General features: G+C 30.2%; 1 protein-coding gene across 1 annotated transcript; it reads right to left on the bottom strand.

Annotated features, from left to right (window-relative positions):
• Nucleotides 1-70: 70 nt before the first annotated feature.
• Nucleotides 71-25,772, bottom strand: LOC116766058 (protein FAM107B). The gene is made up of 4 exons (XM_061521801.1): nt 25,561-25,772; nt 9,208-9,397; nt 4,566-4,669; nt 71-2,190 (listed from the first exon to the last, which is right to left on the bottom strand). The coding sequence occupies exons 2-4, from the start codon at nt 9,327-9,329 to the stop codon at nt 2,033-2,035; spliced, it is 384 nt and encodes a 127-aa protein (XP_061377785.1). The 5' UTR covers nt 9,330-9,397; nt 25,561-25,772; the 3' UTR covers nt 71-2,032.

The following is a 25,772-nucleotide window of genomic DNA, read 5'->3' as shown; positions in this document are numbered from 1 at the left end:
TATTTATTACGTATTTTTAAGTAAAACATCATTTAAAAAAAAACGTTAAGGGTAAATAAAAACAACATAGTACCTGGTCTATGTATTATCAAACTTTGATACATTTCATTGTAAAATTTATGAAGAATTAAATCGCTTATACTATTTAGTGACAAAATATCAAAATTATAATGGCCACGACACACAGCATACAAGCCGAAGCTACGTCTCACTGAGACATTTTGTACTAAGTCATCTATATCGAAGAGAAAAAAAAAACATGATTCAGAAAGGACTTCCATGTGAAACCATAACGAGTGGAATTCATTTCATTTTTTTTATGTAAAATCATATAATATCTAAATTTCTAACTAATACTCTGAAAATAATCAACAATATTTATAATTAGGCACAATGGAGAAAATATTTGAAATTTTTTTTAATCTTTCACATTTGAATAAGTGAAATTATCTGTGACATTCCTTTATGAAGACTAGAAAGATCAAAAGTTTTATTTTTGTATTATTTTTTTTTTTTGAATATTTATTTTGCTTAGAGATTCTATTAATTGGAAACACGTTATTATATGCTGCGGATAAATCGTAATATTACATAGACAATGCATGTATAATTTTCCTTTGGCATGTTTTTCTAGTACATATACTACATACATACATATGTTATTAATTATAATATAGTCATAATAATTACTATGAATAAAAATTCATTCTTCAACATACATTAAAAATAAACATACACAGAAAAACTCTTTGATCTTCGACACCAGTTAAAAATTTTTTTTCCTCAAAAAAGAAATTTCAACCAAGCAATGAGCTTTCTAACCAGCCAGTGTTTACATACAAAAGATATATTTGTTCAATGTTATAGATATAATAGAAACGATTCAACCACAGCATTATATAAACATAGAATACTTAAATATTTATTGCTTTCAAAGGGCACTACATACTACAAACTTGTACAGAAATAGGCTCTATAGGTATTGAATAAAAATACAAAAATATCTTTCATATCTATCACGTACATGAACACTTTGTTATCAAACTATTGGACAACTATTTAGGGGGTAATATCAAAAATTGTAAGGGAATAATTCTTTATGTAGATGATAATTTCATTCATCACTAATATTCATAAGAATCTAATATACTTAATAAATATGAAATATAACATCTAGAACTAGACCGTACTTTCAAATGTCTAACTACTAAAAAGTTTTATTTCCATATAGTTACATATAAGATACTATGAATGTTTAGACGAACCTACAGGATGACGGTGACAACAGGAAAAAACACTTACAAATGGCTACATGAAATGTTTGGTGTTAATTTAAAATGTTTAGAAAAATATTTTCTTCTCTTCTGAAGACGTTTACCCTTATTGTTACAGCTCTCGCAGTCGATACCTCAGTCAACATTTACTGGTTAGGTTTCATAAATTAAACAACGGTAACATAACACTTACGAATATAACTTCCTAACGTAAAACCTAATACAGCTACCGAAATATACCAATAACTGTTAAAAATAATATATATTTTGTGACACTTTCAGTGACTAAGTTACGACAAAACAATATAGAACCACATCACCTATCTACAAAGTAAACAGAATATAAGCTTCGCAGTCAAAGCATCACTTACATATCGCCCATATGCTTTTCACAGTTACAGAGTCAAATCCATCGATTTCAAGCATTTCATACATTTTTTGGATTTCATAGAAAGCGACAAATAAATTTAAAAAAAAAAATAATGCCGTTTACAACATACAATCATTTCCTCTCATTCCATCTTCCAAATTTGATTTAAAGAAGTTTGAATTATTGAATTTTCGATTTCGAATGTATTAGTTCTTTAATGCAGCGTCAGATAGCGCCTTAATTAAAAGGATATCTAAGGATCTAGATGGCGTTGATACAAAACGCCAAAAGTTATTCAATGCTTAAAAACGCCGCTAGATGGCATTATTACGAAAGATGATGTTTAGTAGGCAGAAACAAAGCTAGACAGCTCTGTCACTAATGTTATTTAATGCGCAGACGCGGCGGGAGAGGGCGTTGGCGCGGCATGTCTCAGTCTCGCGCGGACTTGCTGCAGTGTGGGATTTGTACCGGCTTCAAACTCTTCTGTGCTTTGTTCAGCTTGTTCAAGACGTCTGGCTCGCTCGGCGATCGCTCTTTCCAACTCTGAAATATATATAAATGTACTTCTTAAACGAAAAGATCGTGTTTTAAAATTGAATAATTATATGGATATTGTATAACGATGTTATGTTATATACGGCAATTAAAATAACAAGGTTTCGTTGCAAATTATTGCAAATGGTTGCAATTTTACCTTCACAACCATTAATAAAGATTACATATATTTTGCAAAGTGTTACGTAATAACAAGTTTATATATCTATGCCAATAACTATTTTACTGATTTTCTTTGAATCTTAAGGATTTATTTACAATTGGAATATACATAGTTTAAATTTGCGTTTCACTTTTATACACGGTTACTATTTAAAATGTGTTTAATGTTCGTTAATGGCGATATTACGTAAATCAAATTCCTTTTTTTTTATTTTCACTAAAGAGATCCTACATTGTTATTCGTTTAGTAAATATTTTTTTCAAACAACACTTAAAAGCCAATAAATCTCATTTCATATTATAAGATATCGGTTATAAGATGTAATAAAATTCGGTTTTCGATAAGAATAGAATACTGACATATGCTTATGCAATAATGGCCTGTTATCTAACAGCGATCAAAACAAAGATGATACATAAAAATATGAAAATATTATAACGGGCTCATTTCATATGTCACACTTTGTTATACTGTCGATTACTTGCCACTAATTTGTATCTACTGTACTATAATAAAAAAAAAGGTTTTCAATTCATATATAATGTTTACTATCTTGTATAAATTGACGACTGTCATTGTTTAATCCTACTATATAGACTAATGGCAAGTATAAAGTACTTATTAGTTTTATTTTAATATATTTTTAAATACGATCAATACAAATTGTTTACGAGCTAATTTCTCCTATCTTCCATACGGAAATGATCGTCATTACAATTTCACTTTCATCGAACCTTGGTCATTGACGCGGGCCGGGTTCGTTAAGGAAATTACCTAAGGGCATCCTACATGAATATTTCCTCGCATAATACATCTTATTTACTATGATTAGTTTTTGCTTGTCGTCAATATTTATGGTTGGAGCTGAGAATAATTGATTAGTGGTATTATTTTATTCAAGGTCTTGTAACGAATGTATTGTTTATGAAATTAATTACAGTTATATAAAATACAATGCAAAAATAGTGTAATGTAATTTTAATATACTGAAATAAAAAAAAATATCTAACATTCCTTAGATAAAGACAATAATATCAATGGAAATATATTTTCTAATAGATTAAATTGTCATCTATAGAGTCCAGGTTTAATCTATGAATTAATAATTACAAGTTTTCAACAAATAATCTATAAGAATGTCATGTGTATGCAATAAAGTTTAATACTCTGTTGAAAATTTTATCATTAGCTTCCATAGTACAAATAATCGTCGGGGTAAATGACCGATGCACCTGCATTAACGTCCGGATACCAAATACAGCGCAAAATAATACTTAGATTTGATAAATTATTAAGATGGCTGACAATCATTAGCAGAGTTGAACTGAAGGAGTAATTTAGAGAAGATATTCTTTACCTAGTTCGAAATTCAAATTTAGAAAAAATATACGGAGTGCTTAATTTATTTTTATGATCTGTAAGTTGAAAAAAAGAGGTGATATTCCAAAAAACTATTCTTTGCTACAGTTCGAAATTCAAATTTAGACAAAAAAATGTACCAACTAGATGCTTCAATTATATTAATCCATGATCTTTAGGTTAGAAAAAAGATATCATTCTAAGAGAACATTCATTGCTAGAGTTCGAAATTCAAATTTAGAGAAAAATAAAAAGTTTTTATTTAAATGTCACAATTTTTAATCGGACCTTGATATTTAATATTGAATTAAAAAAAATAATATGTAAGTACATACTTATATAATAAACATGGCAACGTAATTACATCCTCGGATATAGAACGCAAATGTGCCGCAGAGCTTGCTAAGTCGGTCGAGTAAAATAACCCATATCGAAATAATTATCCGGTGAATTGATACCAACGCTGAAGCAAAGTACAAGTTACAAACTTCAAACCACTTTACGTTTTTATTCAAACTCTCATACTAATCGTCTCTATAAAGATTTACGTAAAACCCGTAATCTGGGTTGAGTTTGACGAAAACTATTAAACACAGTATTTTAGAACCAAATGGTAATATTTCCGGATAGAAGATTTAATACATCTGGTAATTACACAGCTATTGCCAAATTTTTCGTTCAAACAACATAACTGACGCTTACGACACGTTATGTCAAAGGTAAATCTTACGTGAGCTATGTTGTTACATAGTAATTTGGTATATTATAAACGTCACACTTTTTACGACCAGTATAATTTGAACCTTGTTATTATTTTTTGTTTCATATAAAAATATGTTACCTGGCGTTTCTCTGTGCTGTTGTATTTGATTCATGAGCTGCTTCTCTTTGTGTTTCGATAGCGCCTTTTGGAGTTCGCTCTTCTGATTGAGAACATTTTTGCCTCTGAAACAGATGAGCATTTATTTTAATAAAATTTCATATAAATGTTAGAGAGATCTATTTACTTGTGTACAGACTTAAAATATTATGAAAAGTCTTTATTCCGTAAACATATCATATTACAATCGGATCGTAAACAATTCATAAGCATTTTAACTAACTGGTGCATAACAAAGACTAGCTTATTCAGGTTCGTATTGCAACAATATTTTTATCTCTTTCTGGGAACTGTGCTTGAATAAAACATTGTTTTAATGATTTTTTTTTTATGAATAAACAAAAGAAAAATTGTATAACGAACAAATTATAATGTCGTAGCTGAAAAAATTACGCATTATCTTATCAAATTCATTTTCGCTTCCATATAAGGCAATGTCGTTTTTATTGATACAACGTTACGTTGTCCCGAGACTGATAATACATTACAGATTGTAACTACGCGTGAATTGTAACAGACAAAAAATTACTCATTCTGTGCGTATAAGCAATTATAATTACTCATCCAGAGCATTTTAGGATAAATAACTCATCTTGAGCGTTTAAACTTTAAATATAGCACAAAAAAATATTACTAATTTTACTAATTTCACGTAGTAGATTCGTAAAGCGTTCTTATTACTATAATTACAGTGCAATTAAAACATGTAATGTTTCCCACGAGCTACCTGCATATGTTGAGTATAGTGACGTAATTGATGCACATCTGCAGAGGATCTGTTTGCCTAGAGTGTATAGTAATGGGTGTAATGTTTATATTAACTTTAGAACATGTCAACTCGACTGATGGAGAGAGTAATTATAAACTATATGAGAATTAATATGAAATTGACGAATCTAAATTAACGTAAGGGTATCATTGTTTTAATTTATATGAAGCATTATCTGTGTCATATAAAACTTGTCCCTACAAGTGTTGTGTAAAGTGCTTTATAATTCTTAGCAACGATAGTACATACTGTAAAGTATTCGTTTATCAACTAAATCTATATTTTACAGCGGATATAACAAAATTGTGATACGATGAACATTTTGGTATTATAATTATAGAATTTGATGAAAGCCCAAATGAGTCAATCGACATAGGTGAACGGCCATACTATTTCAAATTACTCACAGTTTCCGTTATAGTAAACTTGTGTGAAATAACCTACCATGAGAGTGGTAGTTTAGAAATATATACAGTACTAAGTAATTTTTATACCAGCTAAATGTTGTTATCGTGTTATGCCTTAGTTATAATTTCGCATTACTCGAAGCGTTTAGCTTGAAATGAAATTTCCAAGTCATTAGCGTCTCCATCGTCGAGATGAAATCCAAACTGATTGCTAACTTTACGACGCTCCTAGAGCATCTCAAATACATCTTTGTAAACTAAATATAGGCCGACTGCATATCGAGATCTAAATCTAAAACCCAATCAACGTATTCTACGAAGCAAGAAAATTAAATTGAAATCGTAAATATGTCTGGATATCTTGTTCACATACAGATATAAGGAAATTGCGTCCGTTCAACGACTAGTCGACTACACATTCGTTTGACAGTTTAGATATTGCCATGACATTTCTGAGATTTGGTAATGTTGAAATTTTTCGCGGCTTCACTATGCTACGTGACATTGGCAGAATATTGTGAGCACATTCATGATGATGGCCATAAATAAAATAAAAAATTGAATTACGACGTCGCCTGCAATGTCAGTAATACGTTTTGATGCGGGAGTTTGAAATGTCATTCCCGTTAGTAGTCTGGAATTGCTTCCTTCCGCAGCGACTGGCTGTGAACGCGGAAATCGGTGACGGCTCCTACAATCGAAATCACTTGGAAATAGACTGTATCAACAGGTCGAAATTATGCTATACTGGGACTGGGAGAACCACCTAAACTAAATATAGTCCATAGAATGTCTTAACAGTGTATGAACAACCAGTAATACCAACGTTAAACATTCCATGGAATTTAACTCACAATTCGTATAAAACGTCGATGGCAACATTTGCCAGGTAGATATTTCTATGTATTTATTCCATATGGCGAAGATTTTTTTTTTTGTTTGCTTTGTAACTACGGACTTCAATACGTTTTAAGACAGATGTTCGATACTGTTTGCGACAGGATGCTGCGCACCTGTGAGAGGAATTCGAATAATGAGTGACAAAAACATGTTTCGAGAAATGCCTGCTTATATTTGTCGTTCAAATTGAAAACAGTATTAATTTTTTAAAAGTGTATAAACAACGTGATCTTATACATTGTTTTGGTATATGAGAAAATAGTTAAGACGCCACAGAGTATAATCATTTGTTTTTACGACTGCTTAAGGATTATACGGATAATTTTTTAAAGCCCTCTGACAATGCTATATCATTGTGAATATTTTATTTCAAATTATCTATCATAATACGTCAGCAGTTTGACATTGACGAACTATTAACATAAAAGAGATTAGCGCTCATTTAATTATAGGCTTAATATGTTAATTAGATACATTCCACGTGAATAAACCTGTCCTTATGAATAAGAAATGTTGTATTATAAGATAAGTACGTAATATTTATATTATGTAGAACTAATTCAGTATCGATCGAATAGAAATGAGGTACGTATTGTTTGTGGATCCGTATCATAAAATAAGTTAATATTATAAGAGTAATTTTATTGGAAGAGAATTTATTTTCTTTATTGATTGTTGAGTACAAATAAATTCAATTCTACGCACTGTCGTGATCGATAAGACGAGCGATATTAATCATGAGAGAAGTATTGATAGGCTTATTGTAAATAACTTTATTACTTATAACATGTTATTAATGTAATTTTGATTATTAACTATAAAATGAATAATTCACATACATAGTTAAATAAAATGAAGTTGAAATATATTCTGTGGGAAAAAGTTTGACGTCATCTGTGTCACCTTACCATCTTTGAAGAGCCTTTTGAGGGTGACAGAGTTCTTTGAGAAGCTCTTCACAATGGACAAGAGATGCCAGCGTCACATTCAAGACATACTTAAATAATACATAGTAATGGATCTACGTATTTATATGAGTAAAATCTATATAAGGACCTTAAGAAAAATCTGCTACGTTATTTTATTAGTATATGAAGTCTTTTACAATAAAAGAATAACATAAAAATATTTAAATTTTAAATATGAAAATATAAATTAAATAAAAAATCTTCTAGATTTATATCATTAAAATAAAGTTTATAAAAAAAATCTATGTTTCTTAATAAAAATTTTTTTCAAAGTTGAAGTTTAAAAAAGCACAACATTTTAACAAGCAGTTAGTTATTAAATAAATCAATGTGAATACGGGGTGGGGTATTAGCAAAAAAATTGTTTCAATCATTGAAGAAAAAAAGTTAATACAATTGTATTGATGGCTCCTTATATAATTTCGCTTGTTAATAAAATGTCTTAATTTATATTCATATAGTCAGCTGTTTTAATAAGCATTTTTGGTCCAAACAAGTTCATGAATCAAGATACTTATCTTCCACAAAGATACCGAAATATGCGGAAAATATTGTACGTGGCCTCACTTTGAATAATATGCGACTATATATCAGACCCGACTTCGTTCGCGTTTGAAGTTTACCGTTGAGGTCGTCCATTTTAAAGATTTATGTTACACAAAGCAACATGGGCTGTTATATGTACACACTCCTTGCGACGTGTTTAGACGCGTGTATAGATGTTATTCCAGTACATAATAAAAGCAGTTTAGTAATTTCTGCACGATTTAGAACAATATCACATATAAATTGACTAAATAGTAAAAAGCATATCTTTGTAGAAGAATGTTCACACAGACAGTGTTTAAGTTTTTCATTAATCAAGCTTTGGCTATAACATATGATAAACATTACTACCATCAGTATTTAAGTTAACTATCAATCTCGTACTAAGGGCAGTTTTACGGAGAATTAGCACCTTCCAAAGAAATCAAATCATATGTAAGCACCTCCTATTGAAACGTAACGCACTTTCACACTGATTAATTATAGTATGGAATTCTATTGCGTCGTTAGCGCCGCTACAAATACAGTAAACGAGAGTCTGAAAGTCATATAATGTATGGAGTGCTGAGCAATCATAGAAGCGGTATGGACGCTATGAAGGGCAGGTATTCCTTATATAGCGTCATGGCGTGTGGGCCGGTAGGAAATATTACAATTATATTTCTGTATGCCGCAGTAACATTGTTAACGCACATGACATCATGACATACTATTGTGGCATACACATAATATTATGTTATACCATATAACTATTTCACGATCAATTAAAAACTTTATTGAGCAGCCCATCAATACCTCTTTTGGGTCCTTTATCGTACACATAACGTCGTAAAAATAGAAACATTTTTATGATTTAAGTTCGTTATATGGCAGAATATAAAACTATTATATTTATCTTTGCTAGCAAAGCAAAAACTAATGTATTAGAATTTATATGTACCTACATATTTTCTGGCATTTAACGCGTCATGAATAAGAATAACGATGATTCTAGAACTGAAAAAAATACTTACATTTTCTGATTGAACATAAGTTCTCTATGCAGGTCCATTCGCAAAGGATTTTCAACGCACGGGTTTGGCAACCGGCGCGGGGCTATCAGCCCGTCTCCGGCACCTTCACCCTCTTGCACCATCTCGATTGGGCCCAGCACTGGGTCGCACAGCGTGGGACTACCCACGCCACTCAACTCCACTTGGGATACTGTGGAAAAACAACAATGATTAAAAAATATTATCGACTTGTACGAAAAAGTTTTATTTTGTTAAATTCTTATAAATATAGTATTCAAAATCATGATATTGTTTAAGTTATTATGATATTATATATTCCTGAATACCACACTCCTTCACTAAATAGCTACAAAATTTATATGTATATTTTGCATTGTCTCTAATAAATAGAATAAAATAAAAATTTAATCTGGGTATATTTTTATATAGTTAACTAAGAGCATCGAACAGTATGATCCTTCAAACGACATTGTAAATTCACAATATTTATCCGATCACCTTAAGTGTAAAACAAACGTGTTTAGTCGTAAAATAATGAATCAGTAATGATGTCATCGGTAAGGTTACACACATATAAAAAAATTGCTCAAACGTAATACATACTGACATCGCGTTTTACAATATCTATAACTAGAACAAAATCCGTTTTAGGCAACATCAGACTATAATATATTTCATAAATAATGTCGAAACATTGTTACGAATTAATTAATCCATGAAATTTCAAGATATTTAGCAACGTTATTATTATATAAATGTTTACGTTTTAAAGGATAATACGACATATAACTTATCAGAATATATTACTTGTCTTCCGCGTCTTTATTAAAAATTTTGTTAGTGATGTTGTTATGTGGGTTATCGACAGGCATATCCAATAAGTCATTAATATTGTTTAGTAATGGTTTTCGATACTTATTATTAAATATTATTTGGAAAAATTATTTGTATGTGATATTTTTTTGAATATAATACATAATACGTGGAGTAACCGCGACTTGGCACCGTATCAAAACGATAGTGCATATTAGTTTTTGATGTCTTGTTATAAATATCCGTCATATTTTTTCTTATTTAATTCTAGATATATACCTAGTATATTTGACGCGAACGAACTGTTATAACTAAAATAATTTCAACCATTGCCCGCTCGTTATCGCACGCCATGACCCTGTTTCCTGTACTTGGCTAAATTGAAACGCTAAAGTTATAAAATCTTTAATTCGTTCGCAAACCAGGACGAAAGTTTGCGTTTGATTTAAAATAAAATACGAAATAATACAATTAAATTTTGTTTCAATCGGTTTTGAAATACTATTGTATTATTAACACAATTTCTTTAGTTGCATGAAGTGGTCCAATTAATAAATTGTGAAAGAAGTTGTTTTTAATTTTTTATAGAACATACATATATGAAGTTATTAGTTCAAAGTAGGCGACGATAAAGGAATAGTATATTGCGAAAATCATTTCAAAGCTTTATCAAGCTATTTACACTGATATGGGCACAGATAACAACGTTTAAGAAATCCCATTAAATATTACATCAAGTCTAGCCTTTGTTTGAATACAATGCAATTGTTAAATTCAAAAAATAAATACACCAATAAATAATCAGAAAAGCGCGTCAAAGTCATTTACTTTCACTACACTAATGAACGATTCATTAAAGTGTGAAATTGTACGATGTTATACAATTAGCACCGACAATTGTAAGTCAATCGCAATAGAGGGAAACAAATAACTACCGGTACTCGATCCACGAACGGAACTTGTGACACATAATAGAAGCGATAATATTATTGTAGACTTGATAATTAGTGTGTTAATAGGTAGGTACGTTATAGTATGAACAATAGTAGGGACGAAATACAGAATTCATGCACTATAGACTCCTTTGAACCTTACTCCACACCCTTGACTTTCTATATTATTATTCAAATTTCAAAGCGAGTTATAACATAAAGGATATAAAATATTAATTGAACATTCGACCGGACACGTTAAAGTAATACAAACAAACAGGCTATATTTGTCTTCGATATCTCCATAAAGCCTTTGAAACACCGGCGTAGTAAAATATTGTTATAGTTTTATGATAGCATTATGTGTACAGTGACGCCCTTGAAAGGATCAAAACTCGAAGAACCAGACGGTGAAGGTCAACCCGCAGGTGCCAAAGAATACTTGCAAGTATATTCCGTATCGTGTCAAACTCAAATTTTTAATCTACCGGATTTTATTCAGGTCAAACACGAAGTACATTTTTAATGCGAAATAAAACATTTTAAACATAAATATTTATGAATTCCATGACATAATTCGCTACAAACGTAACATATTCGTAAGTTCGACCTTTGGCTTCTAGTTACAAGATATATGAAAAGGCATTGTTTTTTTAAGAGCTAAGATAAACGATGACGTAATACATGTAGACTGTAGACATTAAACATTAATGATATCAAATATTATTCCAATGGTTTGTGTGTCCTAAAGACATTTAATATGGACTCAGTACTGCGTTCAATTGACGTAACTTGGAAACGAGAATATAAAGTTTTTATAATTAGTTAAATTTACCAACGAATAATCGGTTTTGTTTTTTGCTATCGAGTAATTTGTAAGTGCTAGCTGATTATTCATTTTCCTTAATTACAATAAAGGTAATCAATTCTATAAAAGATAGACTTAAAAAAATATTCGTTAAGGGAACAAATGTAACATCTCATATCTATTCTTATTGTAGTATTTTAGAGATTTAATAATAAATTTAGTTCAAAGATTAACTTTAAACAAAGTTAACTTAAGGATTTTATACTGTTTTTGATGTCTGTTTTTGCCTCATCTAGGGTAAAATCTAAACAAACATACATTGAGTTGTCCTTCTTGTGTTTATGTTAAAGGAATCCTGACATTATTCTTATTGAATTACAAATTTCGTACCAAAAAATCCAACGTAAATTCGGAAACACAAAAATGTTTTAACTGTTGTAATTGTATCAAATTAAACTAAGTTATACCATAATGAGATCTAAGATTTTCGCGAGTATTCATTTAAATGAAACTAGTATTTTTCGGATTTACTACGCGGATTTTATTATTTAAAAACTACATAATCCCGACGTTTCGGTTACTTTGCAGCAACCGTGATCACGGGCACACCTCGTCTGCCCGTGATCACGGTTGCTGCAAAGTAACCGAAACGTCGGGATTATGTAGTTTTTAAATAATAAAATCCGCGTAGTAAATCCGAAAAATACTAGTTTCATTTAAGTTATACCATATTTTCTATTGGTGGAAATATTTAATAGCACTTTTAAATACTTCTTTTATTTCTTCTGTTTCTCAGAGACCGTACATCGGTGGTTAAAGCTTTGAGTTTTCATTTGTGGACCGATCCCACCCTGACCTCTGACCTACGACTATTTATAGATCCCCATCGTATGGCTCCCACAAGGTTGTTTCAGCGCTCATTTGCTGAAACAATTGACGTCACAGAACGTCTAAAGGCCACGCCGTCAATCTTGTTAACGGCATGGCATGGAATGGTTTCACTGATTGTCTATGAAATATTACTTTAACATCTAAATGTATCGGACATTTATTTTTTCATATATATATTTTTTTCTTTAATCCATTATATGTAGTTATTTTATAAAGATATATGTATTTGTATATGTTTAAGTTGCAGATAATCATTCAAGCTACTTATTCGTTTAAGAAAATTTCTTTAGCTTCTTTCTTCCATATTTACAAAGTCGAATTTAAAAATTCTAACTAAAGAACCAGATTAAGAAAGTACCTATTATTGAATATTTTAACACAATAGTACCATAAAAGCATGAGTTGTATAAACTAATAATAAAATTAAGATTAAACCACAACAATTTTGTTTTTCTTTTCTGCTTTTGGAATAGGTAATTGTATTATACCTGTATGTTATTAATTTTGAATTTATATCAGAATTTTTGTATAACTACAATACATTAATGTGTAATACATAAAGGTTTTAAAGACACAAATAAAAAGCCTGTTATAAATCTATCAAAAGCTATTCGAAAATATGTATTCTATAGTAACTTTTAAGGAGTCACTATATGAAAATTGAAACACTTTTTTTTAACTATTTCATGCAACAGATAGATAGAGGTAAGCCGAATACAAGACGAAAGGGACAATAACTATTTTAATAGGTGTAATATCTTGTAGACGTTTTCAATACATCGATATTATTGCTGAAGCGATTAATGTTTCTTGATTAACTCTCACTAATTAACTTACAGATTAACTAACAGTTAAAATGTTGCAAACTGATCATGGTATCACCGTCATATCGCTCATTATATTGAATAAAGTGATTCGATCACGAACTATATATAAATCGACAATGTTAGTTATTATTTTAACCACATATATATAAGATAAAAATAATCGTATTTAAATGTTATAAATTATCAGAATTTTGTTATTATAAGTAGGACATTGATTGAAAAAATATAAATTTGTAATGCTCAGAGCATTGAGAATAATTTAAGATACATAAATGAAAAAAAAATCTTATACATTACATATTTTTTATCACATAAAAATTAAAAATATACTTATATTACATCTCGATAATAAAGCTTTAAATAACTTTCAAATAAGATCATACCTTTGAAACTATTTACTATTAACTTATATCTTTGTAATTCATTATTGTACTAATCTTGAGAACTTCTTGATCTATAATATTCTTGTAACAACGAAAATACTCTGTAATTTGATGCTTATATCATAGTTAACAAAAAATATCTAGGCTACCATCTTGTACGCCGTATCTAATTCTGAGTAGTCATTTATTTTTTTGTACAATCATTGCCCTGATTTAAACTCGTAATTAAAAATTTTAGATTTTAGATTTAAATATATGAATAATTACTATATTGCCTCGTATAAAAATATTATCATATAATAGATAATATACATCTTGGAACATTGGAAATACACAATTTGGTGTTATTAGATTTTTCGTACTCAATGTTCTTAGCCAAATTTAATTTCCCGTAGAGTGCACAAAAATAACATGTTCGGAAAATAAGGTTATCATCTGACGTTATATATTCAAAACCATCCCTTAACATTGTTATATAAGGTTTATTAAAAATTGTCATGTTAGTTGATTGGGAAAATTGTTTTGAAATTAAGTTGCACGGTTTGATGCGAACAAACGTGTGAACATTTGAAATTTAAATAAAGATAGTAAGAAAAAAAAAAAATATATATATATATAATAAGATTTTTTTTTAGAATTCTTAATACAAAAAACGTATTTAACAATATATACATAAAATAAAATTTTAATCTCATTTCAAGTTTACTTATTACTAACATATTAAAAAATTGACATGTTCTTGTTTCAACTTTAAATGTTTCTCCAAGTTACATGTTCTACATAACAAGCGACTCGAGTAATTTTATGCATTGCTGACGTTGCTGATATAAAATACATCGCAAATTCAATTTGTTCGTCTATTAACATCCAATTGAAGTAAGTGATCAATTATATATCTGAATAGCATCGGTCGTTGTTAATTTAATACGTGTATATAAAGTCTAAGGACATAGAACTTTACAGACATTGTCATCTTCATACAGTCAAATAGTATTAGACATTTTGGTGTATATTACGAATGGATGTACCTCGCTGGTTCATTGCAATTAAATGAAAGTAGAGTAAAGAAAGCCATTGTTATATGTTTCTGCTTTTAAAATTGCTTTTGAATTCATCCCCTGAGCTCATTTTTGTTCTCTTTCAAGTATAATACTATGTATAAAATGTTTATTCACTAGAACTGAAATGTATTTATATCTGTTTCAAACAAATAGTAAACATTGTAAGTAGACCAAGGCTGATGGATGTTAGCATAGATATTTTGATAATATAAAATACATATATTAATTCATATAAGAACATGAAACGTACAACGTAATTATAGTTTTTAAACAGTTTATGATGAAGGTTACATATAAAAATTGTTTATCAATACATACCAGATATGTATATGTAAATATGCTAAATAGATAAATTATTCAAAAAAAAAAAACTGAAATAAAAGGGACAATAGTAAATCTCATTGACAAAAGAGATAAGTCCATCTGAACGAATGAGATTAAAAACTCACCCCTTTCATTTGACCGTCACATACAACATCAATGAAATCAAGGGACATTAATGCTCTCATTACACAAGTCCCATTAATGTATAAGATAAATATAATCATTATATAATGGAAAATAAATACGTAAATAATGTTTTCATTACCGCAGAGTAGATTGATCTAATAAGAGCGATCATCAGCGCAGCGAGAGTGAACGTTATTTGCTAATACAGTAACAAATTGAGTGGCCTTAATCAATTTTATACGCCACCCATCCATTCTACCCACAATCACTTTCAAATATTTTTATATTTCTAATTAGCATTTCTAAAATACTCCACCTATTATAACTCTCCATTGATAATAACTATAACATATTTTATATAAAAAATATTATTTTCGGGCTTGCAGGTAATTGGATGAAGAAGGCAAGTGAAACCGTAGAACGCAGCTAAACATTTTTTTGAGTTTCATGCTCTATGACTACATTGTTCATTTAAAAACAAAAGAAAAACTAACAAGCTTCAGCAAATTACTATCCTGGTTGTTTAAATAATATTTAGCACTTAATAATATAGAACAAAGTTTGATTTGGTCGGTTTTCGTAATGTGTATATTGAAATATCTGATACTAAAAATATTTTATAGAAACATCAAAGATTATACAAGCGATGTGTGCAATAATATATTCACTTCAGGAACCTGAAGAGATATCTCGTAATGATGTATGCAATCACGAACTGTGAGAATCGGAACAGAGTCGATTTGGGCCAAACGTCTTATAAACTTCAATCGCTCTATATTTTGTGTTGCGTCACTGTAATGGGAATTCCTCAATCCAGTTTATCGTTCGGGTAATAATTACGAAACTGCCAACAAAAAAAGGTTCGAACCGCCCAATGGAATGCCACAAAAACAGTTCAAAACACACGCACGGTAGTGCGTCGTGAGTTAACAGCTCATAAAATTTTAAGATATGGAGAGCTCTTTCGACCACTACTTAAGATGTTGTTCACAATCCGACATAACTAAAATAATTATTAAGTTATACTCTATGCCGGTGACATATGGTATACAATTGTGTATAAGAAACCACTTCATTCCAATCAATCATCGCCACCTTAATACTATGACATTTATACACAGAACATATCTAAAGGTGACGACGGCATCCAATCAGAGATTAAACCCCCCTAGATGACGTCAGTTCTATCAATAACCCACTTCCTGATGCGGGCGGGTTATTATATTGACGACAGTCGAAGCATTATGCCCCATCATCAAAATCTTCCCGCGGGTCTTAAGCCAGAGGTCAAACAGTCAACAGACAAGACGTATGCACTCTTTGTTAGCTTAATGAAACGAATGAATCTAATAGAACATCGTATTCAATGGTACCTATTAACTTTTAGGTCATTCTAATTTAAATTAAATGCACATGCAGTAAACACATTATTTATTTATTTAATCGTGTAAACTATAAAGAAACATCCCATGGTAGAGGGACCATAAGAGTTTCGCTTACAAATTAAAATATGCAACAATAAATAGCACACATGTTAAACACGTGAAAATTTTTAACAGAACCCCAGGCGTATTCAAAGCGTTTCCATCAAAGGGTTGCAACTGTAATATGCATGAACGTAGTTTTCTTTAGGGTGTCAGTAGTGACCGTTCGAATACAAAAAGGGTGTGTACAGAGAAGGGTTGAAAACTATTCAGGGGTCGTCACGAGATCAGATAACGTTAATATTACCTACAATTTATTATGAATGTCACCGCAAAGCTGCTTTATTTTTTATCTCAATTTTACATCACGTTCCTCTTAATTTCTGGTACATAACGAGTTTAAAATAATTATTATTCAACACTGAATAATATATTCATTTATATGTATGTATTTATAAACATACATTTATATTCATGAAGCATTTCAACCTTGGTACTAAGACATCGATTAACATTTGAAAGATAATAAACTAACAAAAACATGACAGGTGATCTAGACGATAAACGCTAACGTCATTATAGCCAGGTCTTTTTTTAAAATGTTACTTTTTATTGCTTTAGAAAGTACTATTCCATTATAAATATTTTAAAATTCTGATTTAAAATGTTTTACTTGAGAAACAAAGAGATTTTATTCTCAATTTTTTCTTTTAAATTCTTAAACTTAAATAATATAACTTTGTTGTTTTTTTAACAATTACATAATAGTTTCAATCAAGGAGTTATTTTGATTAGGATACATAGAGTATGAGCGTCGTTTACATAATAATTTCCAATTACAATGTTTCACATCACTCAGAAGCTCAACATACACAATTATCGTAGGAGCTGTTTATTCAAATTATCTTCTACAGCAAATCCCTAGACTCCATTAATAATTCCCAGTAGCACTTAACTCTTTAGATATAACTACACTTGAGAGATATTAAACTGATCGTTTTATGACCCCAAGTAACTACGTATTTGATAGAATATATTGTACATAGTTATATTATTATATATATTCCGTTAAATAATAACAAGAGCTCTAATCGGTTTAAGAATGTTGCTGGTCGCAAGGGCTTCTTAAACCGATTTGGAATACCTCTGGTACTTACTTGATCCATGTCACCAACTTCTTATAGTAATCATATCAAAGATATCACACCAGTGTTATTGGTTTTCGACTTAATCTTTCTTTTTAAAGCAAAAAGAAAAGAATACAAAAAAAACATGCTAAAGATAACTTAAGCATATATCTATTGCGAGCGACTTGAATTAATGTTTTAAGTGATTTTATTGGATTTCTGCTTAAAAAACTTTAATTTAAAAAAATCCTAACAAGATTTCACTTAAATTAGGTCTCTTTATAAATAACTTAAATATACAAAAAGATAGAAAAACTTCTAAAAATCTTTTTTATCTTCATATTTTAACGTAGTTTTTATCGAACGCTCCTGTCACGTCTGCGGTTCCTAGGGGAAAACCGTAACGCTTGTATCAAGGCCGGGATATCTCCCGGACGGCAAACAGATCTGTTACACGTGTGGAATATTGGCGACCTTGAATCCGAACATTGCACGTCAAAACAAACGATCTGGATACTTATATAAAAGAAATAATTTACAATATAAATAGTCTAAAATACATCTTCTGTGATAAGTATAATTTGCCTCGGGGCTCAGATAGACATTCATTTGTCCAATCCTTCGATATTCAATACCTATTAGACCGAAGCTATCTAACGCGACCTCATAAATCATTCTGGCAAACACGCTATTCATTTCAATAATGCGTCTTTATTTGTAAACGACCTGTCACTTACATTTTACACAGCGGTCGGTAATCCATCAGCTAGAATATAAATAGGTATATTAATTAATTTTTTAATATTATTAGATATTATGGAATATTCGTTGATGTTATAAATACAGAAATTAATAACTCGTAAGACTTATCACATATATGGCTATACTGTTTTCAGTCATCACATGTTTATTTCATATCATTTACAATAAGTAATATGTATTTATTGCAAAAGATTTCTAAAGTACGTTTGAAACTCAGTCAGCATAATATCGATACAGAAACCCAATTCATGCGCCTTCTTGCGTTTTACAATGTTTCAACAGATAAGTTTAGTTTGTTGGGTGTAAATTACTAGTAATCATCTGAGACCACCATAAACAGAGATCGCTTATCCCGTAACCCCAATGCATGTTTAAAGCCTTAATCGCCGTACAATGACGTGAAATATTTATGTATAATTTATGCGAAAATTGCAATACACCTGCATAATTTATAACTAAGGATAAGATTATTCAAACACTTTAATTGGTACGAAGTTAAAATCATTTTAACCTATAGTTTATTTGTGCTCTGAGTAATGTTGCATGAAAATATATGGGTCAGCTTACACTGGACACTGTAATAGAGTATAATAGTAGTTAATTCATCAAATCACATCACACCATAAACCGCTGCCAACTAATTAGCATCATTCGCGTGTTTCGTGTGAATTAACAAAATTATAAGAAATGTTACTGAACTGTTAGTCATAGAATATTTATATTATTGTTTTTAAAATGTTAATACAATAATATTTATTATAGTTGTGACTAATAAAAACATTATGATAAGAATTGTAAATAATTAATTTATTACATCACTTTTTACCACAGACCACATTTAGCGCGTGATCCCGCTCGTCATTACATATATTGAATTTACACACTGGTACTAGAAGAATACTATTATATGTAGGATTTCAATTCCACTGTACACTTATTAAGTTACTTACTTAGTTTGTATTGTCAAACTACAAACGGTTAGTTTTCAGTTGTTCATTAATTAATCTTCGTACAGACGAAAACTAGTCAGCATTCTGTGGATTCACCGTGCGGGTGCCGGGTCTATCACGTTGCTGGGAGAGGAGCTTCAACAGTGCCTGGGGCTTGCGACCCAGGTTTAGCTTTAATGGGTCCCTATTATACAATATTAACGCAAGTTTATGAATGTAAAACTGCAGTTGTTAAACTCGTCGTATGTATTTTGACGATACAAAATCTGTTGTTTAGATACGGATCCTTATTCGTTACATTAAATAACATAGTATATTGATTATTGGTTATTGATCTTTATGTAGATGGTTTTAGATATCGTTAAATATATTTAATATGTATTAAATATCTTACCATATATATATATATATATCTAGCCCCATAAGAGCCCCGTCATTTAAAATCTAGATTTTAAATTCTAGTATCTCATAGATCTATCGAATTCCTTTGAGTTTACTCGATAATTGCTACGTAATATAAAAAAAAATGTATTGTTTAAATCTTGACATCATTTTAAAAACTAATAAATTTTATGCTATCGAGAAAACAAAGTTATTTCAAGTTACCAAAGAGGGAAATTAATTTTATTTATACGTACATTAGGATTATTTTCAGAAGTTGTAATATGAATTTTATAGAATATTCTGAAGAGTGTGTCTTTTATAATTATAAAAAAGTGGTTTCATAGAGCCTTAATTGAACGGTGAACTCGGAAAATCTTACGTTGACTCTTAGACTGACCTTCCTTTCAAGAAAATCTTAAGTGAAGGGCCTTTAAGGCTCTACTACTAAATTAAACTTGATTTTACCCGACTTTATATTAATAAAACATTTAACTTTAATCATTACAGTTAATTCAGCAAAATAACGTTTATATTACGATATTAATATTTAAGCAAAATTCGAATTGATTTATAAGCGGAATATATATTTATCGATATGTTACCCTGATATGCAATAGGGTATCATTAGGGTTACCAATTAACACAATCCGCGGAATACCACCCCTATCTATCGCATACGGTATCGATAACATTCGCTAACATCCCTAACCACGTTCACGGACAGGGCTGCGGGGCGTTGACCCCACACCGCGCCCTACATGACACCGCCTATAAAACTACAGCCTTTTCAATTTATGATAATGTCAGACGAACGTTAAACACAAGTCAAATATTAAAGTTGATTTCTATTTAAATAGAAAGCTCCTTATTAAATATATAGCTTATTAGTTATTCATATCTTTAGCTGTTAACGATTTTGTAAGGACGTTTCACGAAGAATATTGAGGAATTACAAGCAGATTCAGATGCCAAAAAATTCGTGCTCAAGGACTCGGTTGTTGCGGATGCTCTCAAACAAAGTGATGCTCGTTGGGAGTGTCTATTCATTAAATTTTACACATTATTAGGCTCACAAGTTTCACCTCCTCGAGATGCAACTAAAAGATTTTAAAGTCCCTCAAACTCATGAGGGCCATTGTAATGTATTCCGCTTCTGAAAAGATTGATCGATAAGAATATATTTAAAAGAGGGATGTATCTTCAGATTTCAATGATAAATATTCTTGAAGGTAAATGGATCTCGTAACATTTTATTTCGCACATATAAATTCCAACGGTTCACCGTTTCAACCATTAGTGTTTCGTTAAATGTGAACCATTTAATTTCACGTATCATCTGTGAATTTTCGAGCAACGGGACTTTTATCTACTTTTCTTTTATTTATTATGAATTTAGAATATAGTCTCTGTCTCTATAGAATTTTTATGTCTATATGATTTAAATTTCACTTTCAATAATTTATTATATATAAAATAGGCTTTTATTCAACATGAAAGACACAAACTTGGTTGAATACCTAATAAAAAAGTATAAATTATAATAAGAGTACGAAAAGTTGAAAACTAACAAATTTTATATGAAGCATTTTTTCGAAATAATTGACAGTCTTTATCCTTCGTGTAAACTCATTCAAAAATTCTTTGGGTCAAATTTAACAATAGTTAAACCTAATAACTTTAAACAAGAAAATTGATTAACATAAAACAACTAGACAGTCGTACTGAACACCTTTCAAAGTGGATTTTAAATATATATTTTGTACGAATCGTATAGAATTTTTTACATACAAACAAGACTTTCAAACAATAAAGACGTTATTCCAAATAAATATTATAAATGCGAAAGTTACTTTATTTATTTTACTGACGTGTTTACTGTCTTTGAATAAACTTGGGTGATGGTAGATTTGACCTTGGAGAAGCCACAGCCAAAACTTTGATCAACAACAAAAAATATCCATAATGACTTTAATATAAAACTATTTTCAATTAGAGAAATTTCCAGAATATAGTTGGTGACGCGTTCAAAGTAAAGTCAAATAAATTATCAAGCGGCAGTAAAATTTAACAGACGAATTAAACACAAGTTTTACAGTAGTAATGATCTCGAACAGGTCCGCTGTGGAATTACGACAAATGCGTAATGGCTGTCTCATGACGTAACTGCTATAATCCACCACTTTCTTGAGATGCCTTGCGGATATTGTCTCAGACTTTCAAATGGTCACACGTGACAAATCAGAAGAAAGATCAAGTCGTAAAGCGAGGAAAATAACATGAAAAGTATCCCAAAAAAATTACATCTTAAAAGTCATTTTATCGCCGAGTGTTTAATGTGTTAGGTCATTTTCTATAGCAATGTTTTGCAATAAACATAAAATTATCTAAAATATCTTCCACTTCTGATTACTTTTATTACTCTAAAAATAAGTAAAAAGTATATGAAAGTGTTACGATTACGATTTATTGATGAACATTATGTAAACTACACTTACCCCACATATATATATATATATATATATATATATATGTGGGAATATTAAATAGAATAACATATATGCAAACAATCATGTATTTAAATCAGATCAGAACATGAGCAAAAGGATTAAGCGTCATGTAACATTCAAAGAAATTTATCTGATACATATATTTGGTTACTTTAACCACCCATGTCGTCTTATCCAACTATCCCTTTACGCAATGCACATGCAACGCATACGTAATTAATGCATGCATGTTTAACATGCAGTGCACAAAACTATGTAACTGTACATGCAATATATGACAAATATTGCCTCAAGTGATTTTATGTATTGAGGTGACGCTAAATTTTACGCCTGCCCTTTTGTAAATCATGCGTTAGCTCTTGCAGTTTGCAAATAGGCAATGAAAATCAGTGTCGTAAGTTCTTGTTATCTAATTTTTACTTATTTTAAAGGAAAAAAATATATTTTTCCTTATATGTAATCTAAAATCAAATAATGTGAGATATATTACGTACTTTAAATAATATAATATGTGTATAACAACGAAAATTAAAATCGTTAATTGCATTTAATTTTTTCCACAGGACCTACAAAAGAAATCAGAACTTATTTTAAATTCAGATGGTAGCTAGTGATGAATTTTCGTGCCTTACAAAAGTGAAAAGTCTCTTTATGAATACAAATTAATGAAAAAGAGACCTTCAAATTTATTCTACTTAAATCAAAAACAGTAGACAACAGTCATATCTCATATCAGTCAACTTTTAACTTATCATAGGAGCGCTTAAGATTTTATTAAGATAAAACTCGGTTAACATGATAAATAAAATATGTATGCTTTTTACTACGACGAGAAACGAGACTAATCGGTGGAAGGTACGTGACCAGAGAACGTGTCACTGTACACTGTACAGGATAGAAATAATGAGGGAAGACGCCGACAAACACACACCTGATGTAAGGATTACTATTGTGGGTCAAGTTCCGACATCAACAAACATAACTTGTGGTATCTTGTTGAGTCAAGATGACTCAAGACGTCAGATGCTGTTAACTGTTTTCTGACTATGTTGTAACTCAGGGTCTATCGTTACTTACAATTTAAAAAGTTTATGATTTATAAGAAAAAAATATAAATTACGACATCTATGTATAACATTTCTAACACAAACATTCACTTAACACTGATCTCATGCTTTTATAAGCCCCCATATACTAAATTATATGTTCATTACATATAGGTAATAGGGGAAGTTAGTGCGAAGTTCCTGAACGAATGGTTCCAACGAGATATTAAATTTCAGCACGCTCGTGCACTGTGTCACGAGGATCGGGTGTCAGGCTGGATGCGTGAAAACACCTGAATACTCTTTTGTTTCACTCGCGTACAGCACGTGATCTAAATGACGAGCATAGAGAAACCTGTGTATATTCAACGCCATAATTACGTACAGACACTTTCGATCGTAAAACCGCTTCCAAACGTGGTATACGCTAAAATAGATTGATATTTGTTTTGTTCGTCGTCCGTTACCGTTCTCGTAGATCGCCAGCTTTTCTTGTATGGCTGGTGATGTTTTACGAGTCCTAGAGTCGACCATAGCTGGTATGAATGCGCGACGATACTGAATTGAACCTTAAACAGAAACCGGGCAACGTGTCACGGTCACCTAACAGGATTACCTGTTCCACTGCGCAGGTAAATTGTACTATACAGACCAGAAATGCCTTAACCGGCTTAAAATATTGCTCGGATTATGAGTGGACACAAGCTTTATCCCACTCGACCTTTAAAGGTGCTTAGTCTCCAATTACAATCACGATTTCCATTGAACTAATTAAATATATGATTAAGCGACAGTAACAGTGTAAGAATCGAAACGGAATCGTTTATAATACAATTTCGATATTGTTTCAAATACAGTCACTACCCAAATATTCCACTCAATAACAACTATAGAATATTAAATTATATTTTGCTCGCGATTGTACCCACGTTGATATAACATATTGATTCATATAAACTTGTTATTTAAATCAGTTTCTTATTACAATGGCGTGTTTACTAAGTATTTGTGACACACGCCGGCACACATTTGTTTGTTTGATTGATGTTTCGTGTTACAAATGCTTGAATTTAATACACAAATAAACAAAAAAAAAATAATCCCTGACTATTTTTACAACCGCATTTTTTTTTCATGAGAATTAAAATACAAAAAAATTGTCTTCCTTTTGTTAATAACACCAATATGCATATTATTTTCTTGCTTCTAGTACAACTGATTACTTCTATAAGTAAGTATATTTATCGACTCAGATAAAGCAAAATTCATTCATTTTCTTTCATATCTCCTCGTTTACTACTACAATAAAGATGGTGAAAACTGAAAACAAATTAAAACTAGCATATTTTAAAATATTGGAAGGTGTATCGTATTTAAGGTTTTTTTTTTATATATTTATCTAGATCATAATTATTAAATTAATTAGTCGTGTCTGATTTAGATTTATTTCTGATAAAATTTAAAAACGCTCTCCACGTGAAAATTATCATAATTTTTTTATTTATACAAGTATTGATAAAACTTGTCATTTGAGATATTAAAGTGATAAGTAAATATAATATCTCGTTAAGAACATAAAAATAGAGAACAATAAAAAAGTATTACAATATAAGCTTATAGTATAGAAAAAATCTTTAATTTAAGTAATTCACCTGCTGCAATGTTTACTTTGTTGCTTGTACTCTTTTTTGTTAAACAACTTGCGAAATATACATACTTTTAATGATACACTGATTTATTAATTTGCAAGAATTTAATTCACATCACGATAAGGGTTAATATAAAATACGTTACAATGCGCACTTAAGTATAACCGTTTTTTGTATAGTGAAGTATTAATTGCGTTTTAAAGTAATGTTAATTAAAATAATATAATTTGCAGATTAAATTAAAAATTACAATTTCCATTTAATAAATAGACATGTATTATATGTTTATATTAAATGGACATGTCAAAATAAATCAGAGAATAATAAAAACACACTCACCAAAAGATGAATTCCTAAAAGAATATAGTACTCTGCAATAGCTGTATTAAATTTCACAAATATTTTAACAATAACTTCGTTAAGTAATTGATAAAATCAAAATGTTAAGATATCGATTTACGTAGTATACACGTATTTATTCGATGCTGGCTAAATACAAACACTACCAAGACCACGATATTTCATACTGCTTCGCTTGATTGATAAACAAA

This window comes from Danaus plexippus, chromosome 11, assembly GCF_018135715.1.
Source record: "Danaus plexippus chromosome 11, MEX_DaPlex, whole genome shotgun sequence".
Classification (NCBI taxonomy): Eukaryota; Metazoa; Arthropoda; class Insecta; order Lepidoptera; family Nymphalidae; genus Danaus; species Danaus plexippus.
The sequence above is the reverse complement of the archived record's forward strand: the minus strand, read 5'-3'. Positions and strand labels throughout refer to the sequence as shown.